Consider the following 25,344-nt stretch of genomic DNA (forward strand, 5'->3'; position numbering starts at 1 on the left):
TGTAGGTGTGGTTTAATGATAAAATGAATGTAGGTGTGGTTTAATGATAAAATGAATGTAGGTGTGGTTTTACAATAAAATGAATGTAGGTGTGGTTTCCGTGGATCAAGTACTCTGAAACTAGAACCTGGATATTCTCCGACACATATTCATGACTTCGCCCACATTCCAATGACCTACACTGCCTTGGCGATTCTAGGGAAAAAAATAACAAATATAAAACTTAGAATGTCAGTTCTGTAGATTCTACTCTCTTACCACTGTTTGTGTTTAATGTCTAAAGTGTGATAATTATTTTCTAGTCTTGTAGACTTCTTTGACCAAGTACGGTTTATTCGTTTATTTCTTCTCTTGGAAACCTGGGCATGGGGCTTGGAAAGGGGGGGCTGTACGGGCAAACCCCATTCCCCCCTCCTCGGGAAAATTTTTAAAGGTTAAGCCCCCCCCCCTCTCCTCCAGACAATTTCCTGTATTCGCTCCTAAACGGTAATATTCCGGTCTTAACTTCATCATGGGATCAAAATAGTTTTGTTTTTCATGAAAAAAAATCTTTAATTATATCTTGAATTTATTGTTTTTATTTTTTATTTTTTAATGTTAAAGTGGTGGGCATAAGAATGATTAGGAGATTTAGATTATTTTTAAGTACACTTGGTATTTATATTTAAACCACTTTCCCAATACACCTGTTTCAACTGCTTCTAGTTATTCACAAAATCTGCCCTCTGGAATATTTAATTATTTTTTGGGTTCAGTTATTCTTGGAGACGACCTTTCTCGAATTGATAGAGAAAATATAGCCAAGGTAAACATTTTACTATTCTGAGATAATTTACAAGTCAGTTTAAAACTAATCTTTTATCTATTTACTGTTCTTTCCTAACAGGTTAAAAATAACTCCTGCCTAGTTACTAGAATTATTTTTGCTGAATTGAAAAAATTAATTAATTTTTAACTAAAATTATTAATTATCTCAGAGAAAACAATTGTCAGATACAGATTAATTTTGTACAAGTCCCCTAAAATATAACTTTCTTACATTAGAAGAATTTTCTCTATAATATTTATATCGTGAAATGATCAGCTGCAAAATATTTTTTTAGGGTATCAGTGTTCTTCAATTACCTGATGGAAGCTTTAAGGAAAATATGTTTGAAAATATTTGAAATTATATTTTAATCAAGACTCTGTTGTCATATAAAATATTCATCAGGGTAACCGACAAAAAATAGACTGTAAAGACGACCTGAACCTCTTTAAGTATTACGATCTTAAGATTACATTAGGTCTCCTGATTTATAATTCTTGACAGCTTCAGGAAGTAAGACCTTGACGGATCCAAATTGATCCGGAATAAATGGAAACTCTAGTCTCATGATTTAGTTAACCCTATCCTGATAGGTTTATTATTGTCTTATATAAATGGGGAGAACCCCCCCCCCCCCTTCCCATATGGTTTTGAGAAAGGGAAGTGTAGTTCTAACTTTTCATGGACTGCTCATAAAAATAAAATTAGACCTCTATCTTCAATGGTTAAGGTCCAAGGGAGGATTTAAAAAATCAAAAAGTAGGTCGGAACAATTTTCAGAAATGATTATTTTTACTTTTGACAAATATTACAATGTTATTACATTTTTTTTAAATATTTAATAAAAAAGTTTAAATGGATAATTCCTGATTTTTATTTAAACTCCCACCCTACCCTTTCAGCGTTCTTGTGTAAGCCGTTTTAAAGTTATTTAGGAAAAACCACCGGGGGAGAAGGGAATCACCCAAATCGTGATAGGGTTAAAGAGGTATGAAATAAAACATGTTTTCTGACAGGATGCCGCGGAAGGAGGAGAGAATGATATGAGATTTCTTTATTGCGCTGCTGCAATTTCATCATTAATAGACTTAAGGTTGATCCCGCAGATTTTTTTACTTTTTATATTTTCTTTACGTAAAATTATTTTATGAGGATTGGATAAACCCAACTTTAAAATTACTTCTACATGCTACAGCTAGTAAAAGATTGATGATTAAAAGTGGAGTTCGTAAAAAATGCACTTTTTAAAATTTTTAAATTTGCAAATTAAAATTTTGTTATTATTGATGGTTTAGAACTGGCGTAGATGTAGATAGAGCAACTAAATATATATCTGAAAGCATATCGTATGAAGGTAAAAAATATAAATAATTTTGTACTGATCTGTATCAGAAAATAAGCAAAAATAATCATTTCAAACCATATTTCATTATATTTATATCGCCTGCAATAATATTTACTGGTAAAGTAGCTGTTTTAGCCAAGAACCCATTGTAGCGATTAAACATTCTGTGAGAATTTATTTTGTCAACCATTTTAAAACTCTTTTTCTTTTTTTTTATAGGAATTAATGTTTTATTCTGAAATAATAAAGGAAATTTAAGGAAACCCTTTTCAGGCGGAATTGGTCAAGGTCCGTGGTTAGAAGCACATGGTGGTTCTACCTACTGCGCAGTTGCCGCGCTTTCTCTGCTCGACTCCTTGGATCGTCTTCCACAGTCCAAGATTGCTGGACTGAAGCGCTGGTGTGTTAACCGCCAGATAAGCGGGTTCCAAGGCCGTCCAAATAAAGCAGAGGACACCTGTTACACATTTTGGTTAGGTAGGCTGATTTATAAATTTCGGAGAAATTACTAAAATATTTTCTTGAAATGTAATTCTAGGTGCTGCCCTGAAAATTCTAGAAGGTTCAAATTACATAGATTGGAGTGAAATCAAGAACTTTGTTCTTACCACCCAGGATCCTATTACTGGAGGTAACACTTACTGTAAAATTTTCTTGATTGTTGGTTCACACCTTAAATTTCTATATCTTTTTTAGACTATATTTTATTTCCACGCCCTCTCTTCACTAATTTTTTTTTAAATGGATATTCTTTTTTCTTTGATTGTTTTCATTTCTGTTTGTTTTTAACCAACTTAGGAAATTTGGAACTTTAAGGAAATAATTCAAAGATTGAAAATCTGTAATGTTAACTGTTCACTGTTCAGGGTTTGCTAAGGGGACGGATATGTCCCCCGACCTTCTCCACACCTACTTAGGACTCTCTGGACTCTCTCTAGCAGAACCCCCTCTTCTCCCTTCTCTCAACCCTGTAGATCCTGCTCTTAATATCACACTCAGAGCTAAACAACATTTACTCTCATTGCACAAACAATGGAAATCTTGATTTAAAATATAATGTTTTTTCATCTAGCATTTCGATTAAAATGGGTTTTTGTAATTTATGTAAGTTTCTTTATTGACACTGATTTTATTTCATTTTTAAAGTTTTTGCCCCCCTCCCCCCCTCTCAAGAACAAGTCTTTATCAGTTTTGGATTTCTAGGACCCCAATTATCAATACATTCATTACATATCAAACATTATCAATTATTAAATATAGGTTTTATTGAAAAAGCAAAGGATGAGAAAACTTCAAATTACTTAACTATTAAAAACACCTGGTTGTAAACCAATTTATTTACACAAAGTACAATTATATTTTGTATTCGGTACAGTTTGATTTTTCATGACAAAATAAAGTATTGACGGTAAAGTGAAACTTTTAAGTTTAAAGATTAAATTTGAAGTAAAGATTAAAATTATGAAATTAGCTTAACAAAACTGTATGCCTAGTTACAATTGACCCCTGTGCTAAGATGGAAACACCCGATGGAGCTCGCTCTTGAAACCTTTATATCACCAATAATTTGAAAGATTTTGTTAGATTTTCTAGCTTTAAAAATCTTTTATTTTATTAGTTTCTATATGTTTTCCTGCTTTAGTAAATAGAAATGCGCAATTCACTGTTGCAGTCAATTTTTTTACATTATTAACATTGCCATCAACTTTAATACTTGATCAGGCAAAGTTTTTAATGATACTGTTCTGAACCGTGCACTGCCATAAAGGGTCACTTGAAATTACGCTTACATTCCCTTTAACTTGACGCATATTTTATAATTATGTTAATTATTAATTCTCAAAACGATTTCTTTTGATAAGAATATCTTCATTTTGTACTTTAAACTTAACGTCATGTTTAGAATGTTTAATGAGAAATGTTTCAGAAAAAGATTGAATAGTAAAATGTCCAGATTGATACATCTTCAATTTGAAGTGTTTGGAAAGGTGGGATTAGTTTATACTTTGAAAAATCATGCTTTTTGTGGGGTCATTTTTTTCATTTTAATCAAAGCATGTTGATATAGATATTAAAAAACGAGCCTCAAACCCCTCATTAATGTCAATTTGTTTGTTAATTTATTATACATATATTCTTTTTTATGAAAGAGAGAGAAAAAACTACTTAATCCATTTTTAAAATAAGTTTGCCTTATGATTTGTTAAATTTTTAATATTTTATGTTGAATTTAGTGTTTTAAATAAATAAATAATACTTTGCAAAAATGATGGGTGCTATCCAATATCCATATTTCGCGATCTTGATAAAAAACGTTGAATTTGCTTTTTTATGAAGGTGATTATTTCTGAATTAGAATCATACTTTTATTCAATGTTTGCGCCTCTATATCAAACAAATGGCTCAACCAAATTCAAAATATTTTAATTAGTTCCCTCTTAGGGAAATTAAAGGTTATGACCAAAAAAAATAAATTTGATATTAAAAATAGGTTCTTAATTTTGGATTTCCGTAAGTATTTAAAACAAGGAATTAAAAGCCCTTTTTGTGGACATCCGACTTTTTTGTCTTTACAGTTAAAAATTTGCCACTTTTGAGACATAATGATAAAAACGTAAATAAAAGAATTAAAAAAATTTAACATTGTTTTTACATTTTTAAGGATATGATTTCCACGCCAAAATTTTACTTTTTGCTTCAAATTTTAAAATTTTTAATTAGTAAATATTTCCTTTATCGGAGCAGTGTTCAAGCTAAACTGTAAACCCATGGAAAAAGATTTCAAAACATATATGGTTTGGTATGAACACTGCTCCGGTTTTTGAGTTATTTTGTGATTATCTTGGAGAGTAAAATGACAAGTTAACATTTTTGTATAATTTTTTTTGTGTGTTTTGGTTATTTTCTTAGAAAAATTTTATATATTACTGCAAAAGTCTTTAAATAATATAATTTATACATCTCTATTGTTCTAGTGAAAAATAAACATTATTCCGCTCCTTAAGAAGAAGAGCTTGCAACAGAATTTTTTCGGTTCTTAATCGTCCTATAATTATCCTATCTGATACAAGAGTTTTAAGCAATTCTATTTTCTTCCATGTCCACGGTTTTAACCAGTGTGTAATGAGTTGATAAGTTTGATAAATTTTGAGATTATTGTATAGGTCATATATTGCTACTAATGGGTTGATATTAGGACGTTTTACTTTCCAGCGAACGAAACGTTTGCGAAAAAATACGAAAATTTTCGGTCGCACTTTTTCGCAAAATTTTTTTTGTGATAAAGCAAAAATGCGAAATGCAAAAAATATTTTCGAGAAATGCAAAAATTTCGATAAAACCATGAGTTTTATAGCTGCAACAGTTGATTGCTTAAAAGAACTTGTGGAATTCTCTTCTCTGATAGCTCAATATTTGAAGTTTTATTATGTCATACAAATAATTTATCTTCCTTTACTTATATATATATATACTTGTATATAAATGTTTGATAAAGAGATTTTGATTTCACTTTGATTTCACTAGCTATCTGTTTTATGTTTCTGTCTGTCCGTCCACAATACATATGTTCAACCGTGATTATGAGCCAGCCAATTACAAGAAAATTTAATTTTCGCCTTATTTTTTCGTGAAATTTTCGCATTATTTTATTGCGAAATTTTCGCATTTTTTCGTGAAATTTTCGTATTTTTTCGCGAAATTTTTCTTTTATTTGCGAAATTTTCTCATTTTCTATTTCGCGAAAATTTCGTATTTTTCGCGAGCGAACAAAACGCAAAAATAAAAATATATTCTTTAAAAATATTTAACCCATCTCCAGTGATGGTTGGCTCCACCATACTGATCATGGGTACTGGAATAGGGTATCGCTACGAGGCTCGCGCACGAATGAAAGGTCGATACGGTACGGGGGGAAGATCTGTACCCTCTGACGTCACTGATTAAAACTATTGGTGGAGAATTCTCAGACCGCCAAAGAAATGCCAATCACAATTATGCGTATACTCGCCTACAACAGATCTTATCCCAAGACAGTTCTAGGACCAGTGTCAACTTTGTGCCCTGTACCGGGTTATGACGTAGGAAGGTACAGAAGCTAGAATTGTATGACTACCTTACCCATGATACTGATTGATCTACTTAAGTACACCAAGATAGTAATGTACACAAGAGTTCTGTACAGTTATTATGTCACCATACACATGTACCGGATACAGCTGGTAGGATAGCTGGGGGGGAATCTGTAGATTTAATATTTGTAGGATTAACAAGTTATCTTCAGATTAAACTAACCACAGGTTTTACACTATTCGTTGATTTGTTTAAGGTTCAAGGAGTTTTCTTTCGGAAATATACCGAGAAGAAAGCTAAATCTCTTAAACTGAAAGGATGGATTAAAAACACGAGGTATAAACTGTTCATATTGATTATTAAAAACACGAGGTATAAACTGTTCATATTGATTATTAAAAACACGAGGTATAAACTGTTCATATTGATTATTGATTGATGTAAAATATTTATTATTCTATTCTCAAATAGTAAAAATGAAACTTTTTTACTGTATTGAAAAACTTTCCCAATATTAATAAAATCTCTAATATTTAATATCTTATATTAGAATAAATGTTGTTTTTTACAATCACAGACGATCATTTCTGTGTTATCAAACAAACAGCCGGAATGCGTTTTTCGATTTATTTCCACAAACATATTTTTTTCTAGAATTAACATTTTTTGCCATGGGAGATATGACGAGTAGTTAAAATAAAGAAAACAATTTTTTTTAAATTTATTTTCCTTTTAAACTTTCGGGATAAAGAAAATTCCAGGAATATTTCGCTGGTTGGGGGGAATTATTTTCGTCTATAAAGGTTTATTCTCCCTATTTTAAGACATTTTTTATTAAGAGAATTGACAGTTACCGGTGAGCTTGAGGGGGAGGAGGAGTGTATTGAACAAATGAAGGATTGGTTGAAAAATCAAGGAAGAGTTATTTTCCAAATTTCATCATTTCAATACTAAATATTTTTTTCATTTCGGGTTGACATTAATTTCTAAATTCACTCACTGAGATTCAATATTGTACCATTCATGAAACGTAAACTTTGAGGAAAAGAAAAATTAGAATTGGGACTTTGGTTTGAGCGTGGAAGTCCTTAAAAGTCAGATTTAATTTACCGGGCAAAAACTAAAATTAAAATAAAAATGAAATGTGTTTGCTAAAGTGAATTTTACATATGTCATCTTCTTTTTGTGGATTGGATTTTGCACCAAGTTACCAAGTCAAAACACTTATTTGATCAAGTTGAGTATTACAAATTGTAAACCTGAGGCCGAATTGAAGAATTTGAGCCGCGGCTTAAATTTGAAACGTGGCTCAAATACGGTTGGTTCCACTTAAAATCGTATTCAATGCCATAAGATTTAAGCCGGCGCTCAATTAAAACCGGTTTTTGGCGGATTTGAGACGTGGCTCAAATTCATTAATTTCGGACTTGATTTAGTATAGTCAATTCAAGTCTTAAGTATGGACATAGGACATTGATTTGATTTGCCTAGCTAGTTTGTCCGTTTGTGTGTATTGTGTTCTCGTTAAACGTCTTGAAAATTCGCCATTAAAACCCAAGAAAAGTCCTTAAAATTTGTGTTTCATGGTTTTGACGAGTATAAAAATCAAAGATTCGAAGAGGTTGGAACTTTTGAACGGTTGATCTCGATCCAATCTTATCTTCTTTAAAGTTAAGGGTGCATGCTTGATCCCGAGATTCACAACACATAAGTTTCAACTTGAGATGAATTAAAAACAAAAAGTGCAGATTAACACTTCTGAAGAAGGGTGCAAACTGCGAACTGGGTACAAAATATGATTGAACACTTTTTTAAACCTTGATAATAATAATAACGATGATATTAACTTCCATTGAAGGCTCGCCAAACTCCAGGATAGACAAAGCTGTGTTCTGTAATGAACAAAACATTGATAAGTACTCGTTCCAAGAATTCAAAATCTTAAAATAGCTTAGCTTTTGTCCGTTGAAAAAAAAATGCATAAAAGGACAAGATTTAATTTCAAGCAACCCTTTCCGTCTCTTCATAACAGTTTTCTATGGACAAGAGAAGGAAATGTTGCATCCATAAAAGTAAATTATTATCGTACGATAAGCACTTCGTAGTGGTTTGTCTAAATAAATGACTTGCAGATTCTACTTCTCAGTGGTTTACATTGTTCGAATTTTCTTGCTGTTACAAGGACGAAAATCAGATAAAGGTTTAAAGGGTACAGTTGTGAATCATGGCATGGTTATCACTTAAATTACAACAACAGACCCTTAATGACCGGGTTCAATTCCATAATGAGAAATTTGACGGTTACACAAAGCCTCTTCTTATTTCAACCTAACCATTGTTATTTTAAAATTTCAAGCCACGAGATTTTCTCTGATGGAACAGTTTGGTCGACGTTAGCAGAGTTTAAAAAGGAAAAAAAGGAAAAAAAATAATGTAGTACTAAAGTTCCGGATCTGCAAAAGTTATTATATTTTGAAGTTATTAATCATAATTTTTTTATTCATTCGTATTTCAGATAAAAATGGCGGGAAATGAAAAATTTACTGAGCTAGCATCGAATCTAGGTAAAATGTCGGTATTTGTTTTGTCAATTTCATTTTTTACTATATTTTGATCAAAACTGGAATATTAAGCGTTTCAAAAAATGTATGCTTTCTTAGCACCTTCACTATGGATTAAGGGTTGACCACGCGATTATTATCATTATTATTATTTTTATTATTGTGTTATTTTATTGGACAGTGTTTGTCTGATTAAGGAAAATCTGGTAAGAGCCGGTTTTCAGCTTGCTTTAAGAAGGGGGGGGGGCGAAGTATGTACATTACCAAATACCACCGTGCTGAAAAGCAGAAAACTTTTAACCTGAAGAACACCAGAAATGGTTTTGTTCCGAGCGGACCGACCAGTTTTAAACCAAAGAAGCCCAGCAGTGGCAGATCGGGATAATGTGGATCATAGCCATTGATACACTTGGTGGACGGGAGTGTCCGCCCTAATTTCATTGAATAACGGACTGTCTTTTAATAATAATAATATTTATGGTGGTTTATCCTTCTAATTCTTTTATTTATATTTAGTTGGTTCGACCTATGCCAAGCAAGGACTTGAAGCAAGCAGTGTACGACAGGGAAAGCTTGCCACCTTGCTTCAGCAAGGCAAACTCCCGGACAAGGTTTGTTCTCTATTCACATAAAAGATTTAGGGGTGTTTATTATTCCAATTTTTTTACTTCCCCTTCCCCCAAAATTTTTAAAAATTTTATTCCCCAAATTTTTAAACTCAAAAGAAATCAATTTTTAAAAGATTTAAGTGTACAATAATCCTCAAAGAAAGTAATAATTTTTTTATTTGGGTTTTCAATATAATCCTAACTATGTGATTTATAGATAAGTACGTTTTTTCCTGCATTATATAGCTTATTGGGGAATATGAATGATTTTTGATTATTGAAAAAACAGCGTGATTTTTAGTAAAATTTAGATATTTAGGGGTAAAAACTAAAGAGCCACCAAAACTCTAGATTTTTTTTGTAAACTCTAAAATTAAAAAGGAAAAAATTAGCAAAGTTTTATTTTTATCATGAACGCAATAGAAAGGTTTACGGATTAATCTGCAACAAACGCAAATATTTTAAAAGCAAGAATTATGTAAATTTTATTTAAATTCTTTTGACTATTCAGGGTTGGAGTGATCAGGATATAGAGCAAACTCTGCTAGAGTTGTCTAGTATGGACAGTAACAACTTCCCCTCCAACTGTGGGGTTGGGGAGAGGGAGGCAAGAATATACTCGGGTATAGTCAGGAGAAGGTAAACCAGGAACCAGATTTAATGAATGCAAGGCAAGGTCGAATTACGGTTGTGTTCTATTCAGAAAGTTGGTCCCAGGTTAAGTTTTTTTTGAGAAAGATGAGAAACCTTGCATGTTTTCAACACACAACTAATAATTAAAATTTTTATTATCACTGGTTGTGACAAGAAAAAAGGACAAATTTTCAATAATTTATCTTCTTTTTATTAATTAATTGCAAATAATTTCAAGATAAAAACAACAAAAACTTACTTAGAAGATTTAAGTCTTTGCCACCAACTCAAATTTTCTAATCCCTATATCTTTGCACCTCAATGTTGAAGACCTATAGTTATTTCAAACAATTTTGTTAGCTCAAATAATCTAAGTTTCATCAGGTTTCATCAGGTTGCAAGGGTATAGGGATTAGAAAATTGGGGTTTTGTGGCAAGGACTTGATTCCTTTGAATTTTAGACATTTTGGTCTTGGTCATGGTATTGGTAGATCAGGTGACATTTGTGAGGTAAACACTTTATAATTTAGAAAAAAAATCTGCTATTTAATTTTTTTTTCTTATTATATTTATTTTTACAAAATCATCTTGAATTGAAAATTAATAAAACACTATTCTTCTCATTTTAAAAATCAAGTATTCACTAAAAAGAATGAAAAAATCTTTAAAAAGTAATTTTTAAAAAAGTCCTTAAAAGTTAGGAGGAAGAAAGGCTGATTTTTTTTAAAAAGCTTTAATTTAAAAAGATATATTTTAATTTTGAGAGTCCCTCAACTCTTGTTTTTCGGTATGGCTAATGGCCATCAATTTTAGGAAAACTTTTTTTTATTTACTATTGACGTATTCTCACGGAGCTCATCATTTTCAGAGATTTAGTGTTGACGTGATTTCATGTAACTCTTCTTTAGCATTGACGTGATCTCACGTAACTCGCCATTTTTAGAGTTCTGAGTTACATTCCGGCTACACAGTACACAATGGTACCCAGTACAGTACACATAGTACACATTGGAACCTTTAAAAGTTTAATCTTTTTCGTAGCAAAATAAAAGTAAAGATAGTTTTGCTTTTCTTTTTATAACTTGTTAATTCTTTATTGTATTTTTTTTTTAACTATTGTATATATTTCTCATAGTTACTTAAATAAAACTTAAATGGTTAATGTTGTGAAACAAGTCTGTAACTCTTAAAATGGTGGTTCACTTGAAATTATGTCGTCGTCACCTTTACAGTTTGAATTTGATGTTTATCAGGTCCAGCCCAAGGCAGCAGGATCAAGCATCATTAACAAGCTCACAAACAGGTATTTTTAATGTTGACATGCTAATTGTTAATGGGCACAACTAGAATCTTTCAGGGGAAGTGCGGGTTGTGGGAATTCTAAACAACGTGTGATATTAGAGATTAAAACCACGCCTTAAATAGAGAAAGGATGGGGAAAACATTTACACCGGCTATTTAAATAAAAGGTGGCTGTTCTCTCTTGTTAATCCTCCACACTTCTTTTTAACAAGTTGTCAGGAATTAATTCCTAGTTAAAAAAAAAAAACACTTTTATCCGAACAAAACAATTACCTCAACGATCAATTATAATTTCCTATGAAAAGTTTTAATTACTGACATTATTCATTTATAATTATTTAGTAAAATATATCCAGATGCATTCCATTATTGAACTTCACATCTTTTATATTATGTTCAAATAATGAATGATTTAATGTCTTTCAATATAATTTCATTGTACATTACTTATTATGATTTATTCCATTCATTTTCCAACAAAAGGTTAGCGCAGTTTTGCTCGGATTTTTATAAAACTGAATTTTGCAGTTACAATACATATTTTTGAGTTTGCATGCAAAAACATCAGCGTCCTACGACACTGTTCAGATTTTCATAACCAAGAAAACCAAGTAAACGAATAAAAAGAAAAGAATTGTCAATAATTTTGTTATTTAAAAAAAGTTAATTATTTTCGAAATTAGATATTAGCTAAACAGATTAAAGTTTTTCGTGATCAAGTATTACTCTCCGTCTCATGCAGACTTACGGATAAATTTAATTTCTCTTCGTCATCCCGTGATGGTCATAAAGCATTGATTCTTATTGGATAGCGAGATCAAGCTTTTAAGATTAACAATAACCACACAAAAGTTTCGATCTCCGGGGCGACGTTTCCAAATGAATGATTTCATTTATACAGAGAATACAAATAGAGAACTCAGCTTATTTTTCAATTTGGTTATTTCTGTGGAAACAATAATGTTTTCTTTTCTTAGATAAAGGTTATGAAAGTTCAATAACAACTTAATTCCATTTCCCATCTAACCCCTGCTTGGCCAAAAAAAAATTCTAACCATACAGCAACTCAAGGCTCTAATTTCATTTATATTTTTTTAAGATTTTTAGAAAAATGGAAATTCCACTTTCAGACTTTTTTCACCTTATTTTGATACTTTTTCCCAGAAAATTTATTTTTTCCAAGAAGACCAAACTCTGCGAATAAGAATCTCAAAAATATAGTTTATTGGTCAAATTATAGTTTAGGTTGGCAAATCTAAACTGCTCTAATATGGCAACATGGCAAAATTTTGTCGTGAACTTGAAACTCCGTAATTCTGAAACTTGGATGCTGTGCTGTTGGAAAATCTCTACATTTTATATTTGATTTGGTTTTAATAAAACTGGGGAAAAAGTTTTGAAAGAAGTTTTGTTTAGTATGTTGCTGGATACTTTAAAACTTGGAGGAGTTAGTAGGGTCAAACAGTGCTTTTTAGGTTAGATTTTAATATGATTGTTGTTGTTGTTGTTTTTGTTATTGTTGTTGTCGTCGTCGTCATAATTATTATCATTATTATTATATTATCAGTATTATCAGATTTTAATCTGATTATTATTGTTCTTGTTGTTGTTGTTGTCGTCGTTGTCGTCGTCATCGTCGTTGTTGTTGTCTTTGTCATTATTTAGAAAAATAAATTTTAGTTCCAACAGCTACCGGGATGGCTCTAACTCTTTGTATGTTGTATTTTAGAAAGAAAAGACCAAAGGTAAAAATATTAGTTTTATAATTTTTCTTATCTTAAGACAAGACAGATTTCAGTATAAAAATATAACTTAGATTCGTCGTAGGATTTAAAAACGACGTCAAAACATTTAAATAAAATTGGGACTGGGACTGTAAGCGATATCAGAGATAAATATTAGAATAAGATTAGAGACTCTAGGACAGAAATAATGTTCAAATTTTTTTCCTTCATCGGGGGCGTAAAAAGGGGGGGAAGGGTGCCCCAAAACTTTTAAACCATACCAGCCTCCTCCCCCCTCCGTATTTACGCCTCCTGCACCTTATGGGTTGAAAGATTTTATGGACATAGTTAACACCATTTATCTCTATTATCACAAGAGTTATTAAATACTCCAGGAGACTAGTTAGTGGTTATATCCTTTGTCCAATTTGGTTTATTTGCTAACTATCTGATTAATTGTAGGCTAGGTATGTTCTCTGGTCTAGGATTGATCAGAAGTCTTGTTTCAAGAGTATACTAACTGCAGGTTGCACTCCAGTCATACTTCAGCTTAAAAGGAAACAGTTTGGACAAACAAATATTTTAACATTTTGGATGCCTATTCTTTACTTTCTGGTTTATTTGATTTAGATTATTTTTTAGTTTAGAATTGCTGTATGAGGGTCCAGTGTTTAGTTTTGTATTTGGTCCATATTATCACAGTAAGGTTGTCCATATTCCAGTTTTGTATTAAGGTTAATATAGTTGTGTGGTGTTCCAAGGCTTAGTTTTTAGTTTTTGGTCCATGTTGTATGTTGGTTCAGGGTTTAGTTTAGTATTTGGTCCAAATAGTTGAATGATGGACGATGATCCACAGTTTAGGTTAGTATTTGGTCGATGTTTTTGCATGATTGGTCCATATTAATGTATGATTGGTCCATGTTGTATGATCGGTCCATATTAATGTATGATTGGTCCATATTGTTGTTTGATTGGTCCATGTTGTTGTTTGATTGATCTATGTTGTTGTATTAGTGGTCCATGTTGTTTGATTGGTCCATATTATTATGTGATTGTTCCATAATGTTGTATGATTGTTATTTGGTTGGTCCATACTCCATATTGTGGTACATATTGTTGTATGTATTGTTATGCATTTTTGCCCTTATCCATAGTTGTTGCTGATTTCTTACTTAAAAGTTTTATCTCTCATTTTTCTTTCATTGAATATCTAATCATCAAGCTCGTTATCTTATATGAAAATATATAGGGCGACCAAGCCACTTAATAAATTTATAATTTTTTGTTTGTTTTGCTGTTCAATTAAGTATTTGAGAAGGTATATATTGTTGTAAGATTATTACGTTAAATATTTTTGTATGATTGGTTCTTATTGTTGTATAATTGGTCCATAATGTTGTATGATTGGTCCATATTGTTGTATAATTGGTCCATATTGTTGTATGATTGGTCCATATTGTTGTATGATTGGTCCATATTGTTGTCTGATGGTCCAGGTTGGATGACGAGCTTCAGACTGACCTGCACGCTTTAAAATTGAAAGTTGATGAACTTGGAGCTGAAAATATTATATGTATTTTCTCGACAACAAGGAAGAGTAATAAACTAAAATTTATAAATTTTAAATCTATGAAATTTTCATAATGCAAGAGCAATTTTCCCCACCTTTTTCTTATTTATTTGGTTTATGAACATTTTAAAAAAGCATGGACCAAGGTTCGGTCTAACGAAGACAAATTAAATTAAATTTTGAGTTCAATGAAATTGAAATATTTTCCGAACTTTTTTCTCGCTTTTCAAGATGATTGAAAAGGAAATGTTTTATAGTTTAGCTGACATTACAATTATTACCCCGTAACAGCTGTTTTGCCCCGAGAGCTCATGACGATCTACCTGAAATCGGGAAAATCTGCAAAGAGAATAATATCCCGCACCTAGGTAAGTCACTAAATGGATTCAGGGGCGTACACAAGAGGACTTTGTACGCCTGTGTACGCCTCAGAATGGATTCTTCAGTTCTTTTGAGGTAGCAACAAGAAACGCATATAAATTCCGATTCTATTAATTCAGGGATAAAGAACTTTATTTATAAAAAGATTTAATGAAAAAATTAAGAAATGTTACTATTGTACACTTGGTGTACAATTACGTACATTTTTGTATTGTTTTCTCTGAATTAAATAAGAAATGCCGAATCTTACATTAAAAAATCTACAAATGTTTATCAGGTGATTGAGATAATGGTACGGTTAGAATAAAAAACTGCAAATTTAAAATGTTGTTGTTGCCTCTGTCTTAGATCAAAGGGGGAAGTGGGGGGGGGTAAATTTTAGAAAACAGGATAAAGGAAAAGTGTGAAGAGGAGAGCGGAAGCTCAAATAAAAAAGAAAAAGCAAGAGGGAAGAAAATTCAATTTAGTTTCATTTGTATTCCCCATAAAGAAGGGAAAGGATTTAATTCCTGGGAAGTAGTAATTGGGAAGAGAATCCAAGAAAATTAAAACAGGGAAGAAAAAATTTGAAAAGATGAATTCTCGTTAAAAAAGGTTGCTCATAAAATCTGGGTGCGACCGTGCGCTACCAAACTGACTTTAAAAATTGGGGGGGGGGGGGATCAACTCTTAGTAAATCCACCCCTGATGAATTTTCTAGAAAAGTAATCATTTGATTTGGTCTTATTTTGATACCAATCAGAATATTCTTGATAATAAGGTATAGATATTTAGATATTTGTTGAATCATGGTAATTGATCATCAAACATTTTATTATTCTGAAAAATTCCACCTTTGGAAAATTCTTATCAGCTTATTTTTTAGAAAAAAAAATATAAAGATCAAGAATGAATTTCATGTTAACGATGTTTAATAATTTTTAAATAATTTGAAGTGAATAACGCCTACGGAGTTCAGAGCAGTAAATGCTGTTTTCTTATCGACGAGGCTGCCAGGGTTGGCCGGCTGGATCTATTCGTCCAGGTAAACATTTTTAATTGGTGACGTTTCTGGGGATTTTCTAGAAAACTATTCTCACAAAATGATATATTTTCTAGAAAACTATTCTCACAAAATGATATATTTTCGCAAATCTACAATTTTTTTACGGATTCCTAATGTTAAGCCCAAATTAATCAATTAAAATGTTTAAGATAAGTAAAACACTAAAAATATATATATCCCCCCCCCCCCCTCGCACTAGATATGGCTAATGTAAAAATTGACTTTGTTCCTTTAAGAGCGTTTTTTTGGTAGACTTCGTACATTCAGACATATACATTTTGGTAGACCCTGTACATACAGACATCTACATTTTGACACTCTGCTTTATAGATAAGATATATTAGATATTTTTAGAGTACAGATAAGAATTATCTTGTGCCGGTGGGAGGAGCTATTATAGCAGGGTTTGACCGGAAGATAATAGCTGAGGTCGGACAAACCTATCCAGGTAACTCTTGCCTTGGAACTTTTTTTAAAAGTCGGACATCGGGGGGGGGGGTATCTTGTTTTTGCCTTTTGCTGTTCAAATTGTTATGACCCTACTTGCCTGTTACGTTAGGCTGGGCTTTATACCTACTGCCTGAGTCCACAGTTATGCCTGAATTCCTTAATTTTTCTAAGCCAGACTAAATCTACATTTAGACCTTCTTCCAGTCATTGGTTTTAAACTAGGTCTAACGGAAGCACAGGTTTTTCAAAAATAATTCTCTCAACTACAGGGTGTCTCAAAAAAACTGTGCAGTAGGGGTATTAGTAAATGAGGAAACAATTTTCGTTCAATTTTTACGATCAAGGTGTCATTCGAAAGCTCTATATTTTAGTTATTTCATGATGTGAAAATTTTCTTTCTAGGCCTCATACTTTTTTGTTACAACCAATTATTTGAGCGTAAGTCGAAAATCGATTTCCCGGATTTTTCATTTTTTCGATTTTTCACGTCTCATTTTCATTTGTTCATAAAGTATGGAAAACTTTAAAGACTCATTTATCGTGAATTTTCATATTTTCTCAAATACACACAGGTTTAGAAAATTTTGCATTTTTGAATTTGCTGGGTCAAGAGCGTTTCAAAAATGGAAAATTTGTTATGTTTCGTACATTTTTGATTTTTGAACATATATTGTATTAACCCAACTTTATGGGAGATTATTAATATGAAAAATAGGACACTTAACTACTTTTTTACAAGAAAAGCCTAACTAGATATATTTACTGGAAATAACCAGGTAATATTAACTTCTATCCTTCCTGGTCATTCATTCAGAAGTATAAAGGGAAATAAGCGCGTTTCCCAGAAAATGACACAAATTTTCAGGGGGGGCCCCCCCCCTGAAAATTTGTGTCAGTGGTCACGCCTTTATTTTTGGAGCTTTTTTCTTGTGATTTCGATCGAGGTCAGCCTAGTAATCAACTCTAAGTATGTATTTTCAAAATGTAAACAATAAAAAATAAAACAACATTTTCTCCGCATTTTCCTCGTTTTATTTTTGAAAAAAAAATGTATGTTTTCCTGTTTTAGGTACAAATTGTGCCAGTATTATGGTGGGTAATATCCTTAATTCCTGTTTTTCAATACAAATTTTGCCAGTATTATGGTGGGTAATATCCTTAATTCCTGTTTTTCAATATAAATTGTGCCAGTATTATGGTGGGTAATATCCTTAATTCCGGTTTTTAGGTACAAATTTAGCTAGGGCCTCTCTAACCATTGTTGGTTGTTTTGAATTAGAGGCCCTTCTGCAGCGATTCATACATGTTAAATTTAAATAAAACAAAATAAATCAAAAACTATTTAAAATTAAAGGAACAGGAAGAAAAGGAGTAGATAGAGGAAAAGGTATTGAAGATTAGAGAGGAAAAGAAGAAGAAAGGATCATAGGGGGGGTGGGGGGGGACAACCCAGCACACAAAGTTTATAATGTTTATGTTTTATTATGTTTTGTAATAATAACAGGGGAAATGGTATCGAATCATTATTTAGCAAGAAAAGTAATTTCGATTTATACAATTTTATGCCCAATTTGTTTAGCCGTTTGAACGATTATTGGATACTGACTGTATCCCCCATTTATTGTATTTAGGTCGTGGATCAGGGACCCCTAGCCTGGATATATTTATAACCCTCCTGGGACTGGGAGCTGCTGGGTTCAAGACCCTCCTCGCCACCAGGAAGAACAACTTCCTCCTGCTCCAGGAAAGGATGGAGAGGATTGCTGAGAGGTTTGGACTACACCTTCTCAAGACCAAGGTGAGTACACTTACACAGTCATCTAAAGGTGGCTAGCTCACACGCTAAAATTAATGAGAATTTTTACTTCTTAAACATTTAAGCCAAATACTTCTAAATTATGCTTATGTCTAGGGCTACAAACATATAGAAGTTAATTAAAACCAAAGACAAAGGCGATGCGACACTTTCGATCCAGTTTTAAAAAATTATAACTTTCATAGCAGTCTGGATTCATTAAGTACTGGACACTAGATCCGTACCGTAATAAAACGGATCCATATGAATGAATCCATAAATTGTAATTTTTTTTTCTTTTCCGAAATATTTTTTTTTTTCAATTCTTTTACGAAAAATAAATCTTAAAGTTTCCTTTTCTTTTTGCCAAGTTTTATTTACCATTCATATAAAGGTTTGGTGTTTGAGAGCGAACAGTTTTCAATGTTTTTTATGCTACATATAAAAACCCATTTTTAACTTGCAGGGAAAATTAATGATTTTGTAAAAAAAGAGGGGGAATGATTTTTAAGGGAAATATACATCCCTGCCTTTAAACTTTCTTATTCCGTTTTCCCCTGAAAGCTCCTTTAATCATGTTTATACCCTCTGACCTTTTCTTTTCTACTTCAACTATTATTGTTACTGAAAATGTTTCATGTTATACGATCTCTCTCCGCTAAACCTAACGAGGTTATAGTATATAGAGTGATGAAGACACGCTAATCTTTTACTAATTGTACAGGCCATGTACTCCACTTTTCAAAGATCAATTCATATGTTACAGNTACTAATTGTACAGGCCATGTACTCCACTTTTCAAAGATCATTTCTTAAAGTCGTTTTTTTGTTACTTAAAGGACCAGTATGACGTATTTTCATGTGGTCCTCTATTTATAAAAGTGGAATGTCAGATTAAGAACGGTACCCTAAAATTTTTAACAATTCTAATTCTTTTTTCTTGACAGTAATTTTTAAAACTATAGGACAATTACAGGGTGATCCAAATAAATCGAAGTCATAACATTAAAATGCAAGGAAAATACCAACTAAATTAAATGACTATTACACTTTCAACCTAACTATTGTTGTTACAAAAATTTGAAAATTATTTTTTTGCTAAAAAATATTTAGTAAATCTTAAAGAAATGACCTGGATCCGGATCCATTATTTTCCAGTACGGATCCAGGATCCGGATCCGGATCTGCATCAAATTTAAATGGATCCTAAGCACGGATTGAAAATATTTTAATATTCTTTTTCTACTCAGAATAACTCCATAGCCGCTTAGAATAGCTTTCTATTTGTTTAGAATAACACCATAGCTGCTTAGAATGACACCACATCTGTTTATAAAAACACTATAACTGTTTATAAAAACACGTTATCTGTTTATAGTAACACTGCATTTGTTTCTATCTGTTAAGAATAACACCTTATCTGTTAAGAATAACACCATATCTGTTTAGAATAACACTATATCTGTTTAGAATAACATTATATTTGTTTATAATAACACTATATCTGTTTAGATAAAACACCATATCTGTTAAAAATAACACTATATCTGTAAAAAAAAATAACACATAGCTGTTTAGAATAACGTCATATCTGTTAAGAATAACAATATATTTGTTTAGAATAACACTATATTTGTTTAGAATAACACTATATCTATCGCTCTAACTGTTGGGAGTGAGGGAAAGGCTGCCACTCATCTGGGTTCTATGCTGTTTACTCGCGGAGTCTCAGGCACCAGAGTTGTCACAATGACCTCTAAGGTGAATATTTTATTTTATTAATAAGATCAAGGTTTGAGCTTTTTAATAATGTTGCTGAAGGATTTAATTTGATTGAGTAATTGATTAAATGATGAATTGAACGAATGATTTTATGATTAATTAAACAACTGATTGTATGCATGATTGAATGATTGATTGATCGATTGATTGAATGATTAATTGAACGATTGATTAAACGATTGATTATATGATTGATTAAATGTTTGATTAAATTATTGATTAAATGATTGATTTAATGGTTGATTTAATGATTGATTAAATGATTGATTGACTGATTGATTGTAAGGTTCTTTGAACGATTGATTAAGTGCATGATTAAATGATTTATTAAATGATTTATTAAATGATTGATAAAATGATTGATTAACTTATTGATTAAATGATTGATTAAATGATTGATTGATAATTGATTGAACGATTGAAAATGATTAATTAAATGATTGATTGACTGATTGATTGAATTCTTAGTTAAATGATTGATTCAAAGATTAGTTGAAAGATTGTACAATAATATTCAAAAGATTGAACGTTACTTTTATGGATTAATTTGAGAAATGTTAGAACTATTTGAAAATGATTTGCGTTTTGCTTAAATTGGAGTCAATTATTAATTGGTCCATTAGATGCATTAATTATTTATTGGTTGTTTTATTGATGGATTGTATAATGTTTTGTATTTATATCAGGATATGGAGGGGTACAGGTTCGATTGATGGATTGTTTATATCAAGTTATTTAAAGGGTAAATTTAATTGATGGATTGTATATATCAGGATATCGAGGGGTACAGGTTTGAATGATAAATTGTTCATATTAGGATACAGGCTTGATTGGTGGATTGTACATATCAGGATATCGTGGGGTACAGGTTTGATAAATGGATTGTATATATCATGATATCAAGGGGTAGGGGTTTGATTGATGGATTGTTTATATCAGAATATCAAGGGTTTCAGGTTTGATTGATATATTGTATTTATCAGGATATCGAGAGGTACAGGTTTGAGTGATGGATTATATATATATCAGGACATCTAGGGTTTGATTGATGGATTGTTTATATCCGGATATCAAGGGGTTAATGTTTGATTGATGGATTGGATATATCAGGATATCAAGGGGTACATGTTTGATTGATGGATTGTTTATATCAGGATATCGAGGGGTACAGGTTTGAAGGGTGGGGTGGACACACTGGTCGACCTTTTAATGCTTATCTTACTGCAGCAGCAGCTATTGGTAAATATTTTGATCAATCATTTAATAAATTGGTGGGAGGGGGGGGGGGGTCTGTGTCTTCTAGGGTGTTCAACTGAACATGACTATTTAAAAATTACTGAGTATCATGTTTAATGTGAATCTATGGTAAATAATCTCTGAGATTAAATTTTTATTTAAATATTTCTGTAACGACTACTATTGTATTGTGTAAGGGATGTAAAAATAAGCAAATTTAGTTTTCAACTTTGACATAAAGTAAACAGTTCTTAACCAAAAAGTTTTTTAACAAAAATTCTAAAATTCTTAATATTTTATCAAAATTGTTAGTAAAAAAATTTTCGCGAAAATGGGTTGTTGAAAATTTTGCAAAAAGAATGCAATTTTGAAAGAAAGGTCGAAAATTGTTGCGAAGTTTGCGAAAATTTCAAACATATTTCGCGAAAATGAACGAAAATTTTCCTTTTCGTTCACTTTTTTATTGCCTGAACGAAATTTTCGCGAAAGAGATTGAACAAAAATTTGGAAACCCTAACACTAGGAGGTTCAGTGAGAACAAGCTGTAGTGCCAAGAACATAAAAATAAAACATAAATAAACATATTAATAACAATTTTTATTTCTATGGTTTATATATATATATAAATATAGTATTATTATTATAACGGTAATATCTGTTAATATAGACAATCTGTTTTTAAGATATCTGTTGAATTTCAAATTCACCCAAAAAAATTAATCAAAGTTATTGCGTTATATAAAATATTTTTACAATTCTTTGAAGAATATTACTGTGCATTAGTTCTTACATTCTTTGTTTGATTCTGAAGCGAAAAATAAAAAAAGAGAAATCATCGTTTCTTTGAAAACTAATGAATAAAGAATTTGTACTTTAAACTGGATACATAAACAGAAACGTTCTGTTTAAGTTAGAAAAATGCCATTTCTCCATATTGTAGCTGAGATAAAAAATTAAAGCGTATCATCGTGAATCGGTCATGTAACTCTAAAAATATAGGATCACTTTAACTTCCTTGACATTATTTAATTTTTCATGTCTCAGAAAGCTTCTGGGTGTCTTTAAAAAAAAAAAATCTAATAACGGGCGTTGTCATCGATTTTTGAGAAGGAAGAAGTGTAAAGAAATAGAAAAAAGGGCAGATCACATTTTGGAAAGCCCAGACTAAGTGAAATATGATGTTTTTAGATTTGAGAAGGAATGTCGCGTAAAATGAAGACTATTTATAATTTGTCACTTAGTTTTCAGTTTGTATCTTCAAGAGACATATAAATTATATTAGAATATTAATCCAATTAAATTTTATAATTTTATCTGAGATTGGGAAAAACTGTTATTTTATGTTAAAACAACCAAATTAAACGTTTTTTTAGGAATGGATCCAGAGGATATTGATTCTTTTATAAAACGTCTAGAGAAGGTTCTAGAGAAATCAAGGTGTACGGCATCTAAACTAGAAACCACACTAGGTAAATATTACTTCGCCTAGAGAAGGTTCTAAAGAAGTCGAGGTGTACGGCATCTAAACTAGAAACCTAATTAGGTAAATATTACTCCGCCTAGAGAAGGTTCTAGAGAAATCAATGTTTACGGCATCTAAACTAGAAACCACACTAGGTAAATATTACTCCGCCTAGAGAAGGTTCTAAAGAAGTCGAGGTGTACTGCATCTAAACTNATGATACAAAACAAAACTAGGGGAACATTACTCCACGGTTCTAGAGAAATCAAGGCGTACTGCATCTTAACTAGAAACCACACTAGGGGAACATTACTCCACGGTTCTAGAGAAATCAAGGCGTACTGCATCTTAATCAGAAACCACACTAGGTAAATATTACTCCGCTTAGAGAAGGTTCTAGAGAAATTAAGGCGTACTGCATCTTAATTAGAAACCACACTATGTAAACATTACTCCGCTAAGAGAAGGTTCTAGAGAAATCAATGTGTGTGTATGGCATTTAAACTAGAAGCTATAGGTGAAATCACTTCGCCTAGAGAAGGTTCTAGAAGGTTTTCAGACAACCTCTCTCCGCTCAGTAACGTCATTGTTTCTAGAAAGTTTCCGCTGTTTCGATTTTTGTCGCCTTCGCTATATAAGAAAATATTTTACACACACAGGGTGTCCCACATAATTTCGGATCGTTTATGGCTCTAAATTGCGAATTTTGGAACTATAATCAGAAAATTTAAAAAGATTGAATCATCTTACAAAATGGTATAAACTTTATATAAAATTTTGCACGCAAAAAACACCAGTTTTTTCGAGTATTATGTACGTATTTCAGCGTTAAATCTTGGAGATAATCTAATATGAGATGGTACGCTTTGTATCTTAAATGAAAGGGTTCCAAATGAAACTGAAATAGCAGCAATATAATACATTTTAAATGATAATTTAAATCAAATTTGTCTGTTAAGGTCCTGATGAGGAGGTGACGACAGCTAATCATAATAACGGATTAGATAACTTAGAACAAATAACAGGAGAGCTGATGCTTTAAACAGTTTGTAAGGAAGACATGCAAACAAAACTGAGTATTAGTGGTACATTTAACCCCAAAACGGCGTATCAGTTAAGTGTGTTCGTGAATATGAAAGGGTTGTTTGATATTCATTCGAATCAAATTAGAACTCGATTGGTGTCGTTTTTATTTCTATTCGATGTTTATTCCAGGAAAAATTGATTTCGACCGCACTTACCAAAGACTTGAGAAATTCATTAGGTATAATATCTAGAATAGAACCTATTATTGCGTTTGTTCAATAAACCCATAAACTTATCACGGGTTTATTTTTAATCAAACTCCTTCCTATAAATTCGTATTTCCAGTCAGAAAATTTAAAGTTGTGTGGAGTACCTAAGATTATTTTATGCTTCAAAGAAGCTAAAATTACATAATTCATTTTTTGGAAATTTTCCATTTATCTTATTGATTTTTGCTAGCTAGTTTAAAAGAGAAAAATTATAAGAAAATATGTATTAAAATTATCATAAATAATGGCAGAGAACTCTTAACGATAAGCTAAGTTTAATTTTTTAGTTTTTATTAATATTTATCTATCGTGCTCAACTCATATATTACTTTCTGGTCGTAGTACAGTTTAAAACCATGCATATCAGAATTTAGACTTATAAATGGTTTTCTCTTTTTCTATTTATGTCCAGAACCTGTGCCAACACTTTTTCGGATTTATATGTATCGTTAGTTAAAACAAAGATTTTTGTATTATGTCATTTTTGTATTCTCTGAAAAGTTTGGTTCTAAGTCAGAAATTGAAATTGTTGTTAGATTTTTTTAAATGATATGCATTTAATCACATTCAATATTTAAACAGCTGAATCCTGATCGCTTATATAGCTGATATAAGGACTAGAGACGTAATTTCACATGACTCTCATCTCTAAAGGGGCACGGCCGATTCACAATGGTAATATATTAACTTGTAAAGCTTTGTTTTATATGGGTGTAAGAGATATCCATCGTCTCCTTTTGAAAAACTGATTATTTTTAATGAATATTGCGTATTTCTTAATTTGAAACAATATGGAGAAAATGGTCTTAGATAAACACTTTTCAAAGAGGAAGAAAGACTATATCTTCTACATTTTAATCATAAAAGGTGGTAAAGTGGGTCATGCTCATCTTTTAATTTAAGGTCACTTGAAATTACGTTCAATCCCGTAAATACCTCAATTTGGTCTTCTTGGGAAAACTGTGAATTTTGAACGCAATCGATGACTACATTTAAGACTACATTTTGTAAATGTTAAGAACAAGAGTCTTTTATATTATAGTCCATAAAGTCATACAAAAATAACGATCAAGTTCAGTTGGACACTAAGAAAGATTGTAGATGTTTTGTGAAATATTTAGAACAATTATTTGCATTTGACTTTACTAAGAGATCATTATTAAACCCCAGTGCGCTTGAAGTAATTGATCATATTGTTTCTACATATCTTGTTATTGTCTTGTTATACAAGTTTAATTCATGTTCTTTATTATTGAATATACAGTTGGTGAATTCA

General features: G+C 31.4%; 3 protein-coding genes across 9 annotated transcripts in view; all 3 read left to right on the forward strand.

Moving 5' to 3' along the window:
• Nucleotides 1–3,566, forward strand: part of LOC111711943 (geranylgeranyl transferase type-1 subunit beta) — a 26,268-nt gene extending 22,702 nt beyond the window's left edge. The window contains exons 8-15 of the mRNA XM_023486427.1: nucleotides 90–199; nucleotides 756–805; nucleotides 1,104–1,142; nucleotides 1,825–1,901; nucleotides 2,104–2,162; nucleotides 2,427–2,630; nucleotides 2,692–2,784; nucleotides 3,020–3,566. Coding sequence (XP_023342195.1) covers nucleotides 90–199; nucleotides 756–805; nucleotides 1,104–1,142; nucleotides 1,825–1,901; nucleotides 2,104–2,162; nucleotides 2,427–2,630; nucleotides 2,692–2,784; nucleotides 3,020–3,198 — 811 coding nt within the window. The 3' untranslated portion in view covers nucleotides 3,199–3,566. The remainder of the gene's footprint in view (nucleotides 1–89; nucleotides 200–755; nucleotides 806–1,103; nucleotides 1,143–1,824; nucleotides 1,902–2,103; nucleotides 2,163–2,426; nucleotides 2,631–2,691; nucleotides 2,785–3,019) is intronic.
• Nucleotides 3,567–3,804: 238 nt separating this feature from the next.
• Nucleotides 3,805–8,740, forward strand: LOC111711946 (acylphosphatase-2). Its single transcript, XM_023486432.1, has 4 exons — nucleotides 3,805–4,141; nucleotides 6,481–6,560; nucleotides 7,064–7,140; nucleotides 8,083–8,740. Exons 1-4 carry the CDS (start codon nucleotides 4,049–4,051, stop codon nucleotides 8,172–8,174), a joined length of 342 nt encoding a protein of 113 aa, XP_023342200.1. The 5' UTR covers nucleotides 3,805–4,048; the 3' UTR covers nucleotides 8,175–8,740.
• Nucleotides 8,704–25,344, forward strand: LOC111711942 (O-phosphoseryl-tRNA(Sec) selenium transferase). Of its 7 annotated transcripts, XR_002767350.1 has the most exons (19): nucleotides 8,704–8,788; nucleotides 9,302–9,396; nucleotides 9,905–10,032; nucleotides 10,488–10,536; nucleotides 11,280–11,329; nucleotides 12,745–12,803; nucleotides 13,009–13,073; nucleotides 13,515–13,609; nucleotides 14,549–14,644; nucleotides 14,914–14,990; nucleotides 15,939–16,027; nucleotides 16,403–16,496; nucleotides 18,130–18,296; nucleotides 19,935–20,054; nucleotides 21,230–21,314; nucleotides 22,685–22,780; nucleotides 23,733–24,409; nucleotides 24,651–24,693; nucleotides 24,972–25,344. XR_002767350.1 is itself a non-coding variant. In XM_023486424.1 (17 exons), exons 1-17 carry the CDS (start codon nucleotides 8,746–8,748, stop codon nucleotides 23,813–23,815), a joined length of 1,491 nt encoding a protein of 496 aa, XP_023342192.1. In that variant the 5' UTR covers nucleotides 8,704–8,745; the 3' UTR covers nucleotides 23,816–25,344. The 7 variants fall into 7 exon arrangements, 2 of the variants coding, with proteins under 2 accessions (XP_023342192.1, XP_023342194.1); XR_002767346.1 differs by having other exon boundaries at nucleotides 23,733–24,743; XR_002767349.1 differs by having other exon boundaries at nucleotides 23,733–24,743; nucleotides 25,147–25,344.

This window comes from Eurytemora carolleeae, unplaced genomic scaffold (genome assembly GCF_000591075.1).
Source record: "Eurytemora carolleeae unplaced genomic scaffold, Eaff_2.0 scaffold1210, whole genome shotgun sequence".
Classification (NCBI taxonomy): Eukaryota; Metazoa; Arthropoda; class Copepoda; order Calanoida; family Temoridae; genus Eurytemora; species Eurytemora carolleeae.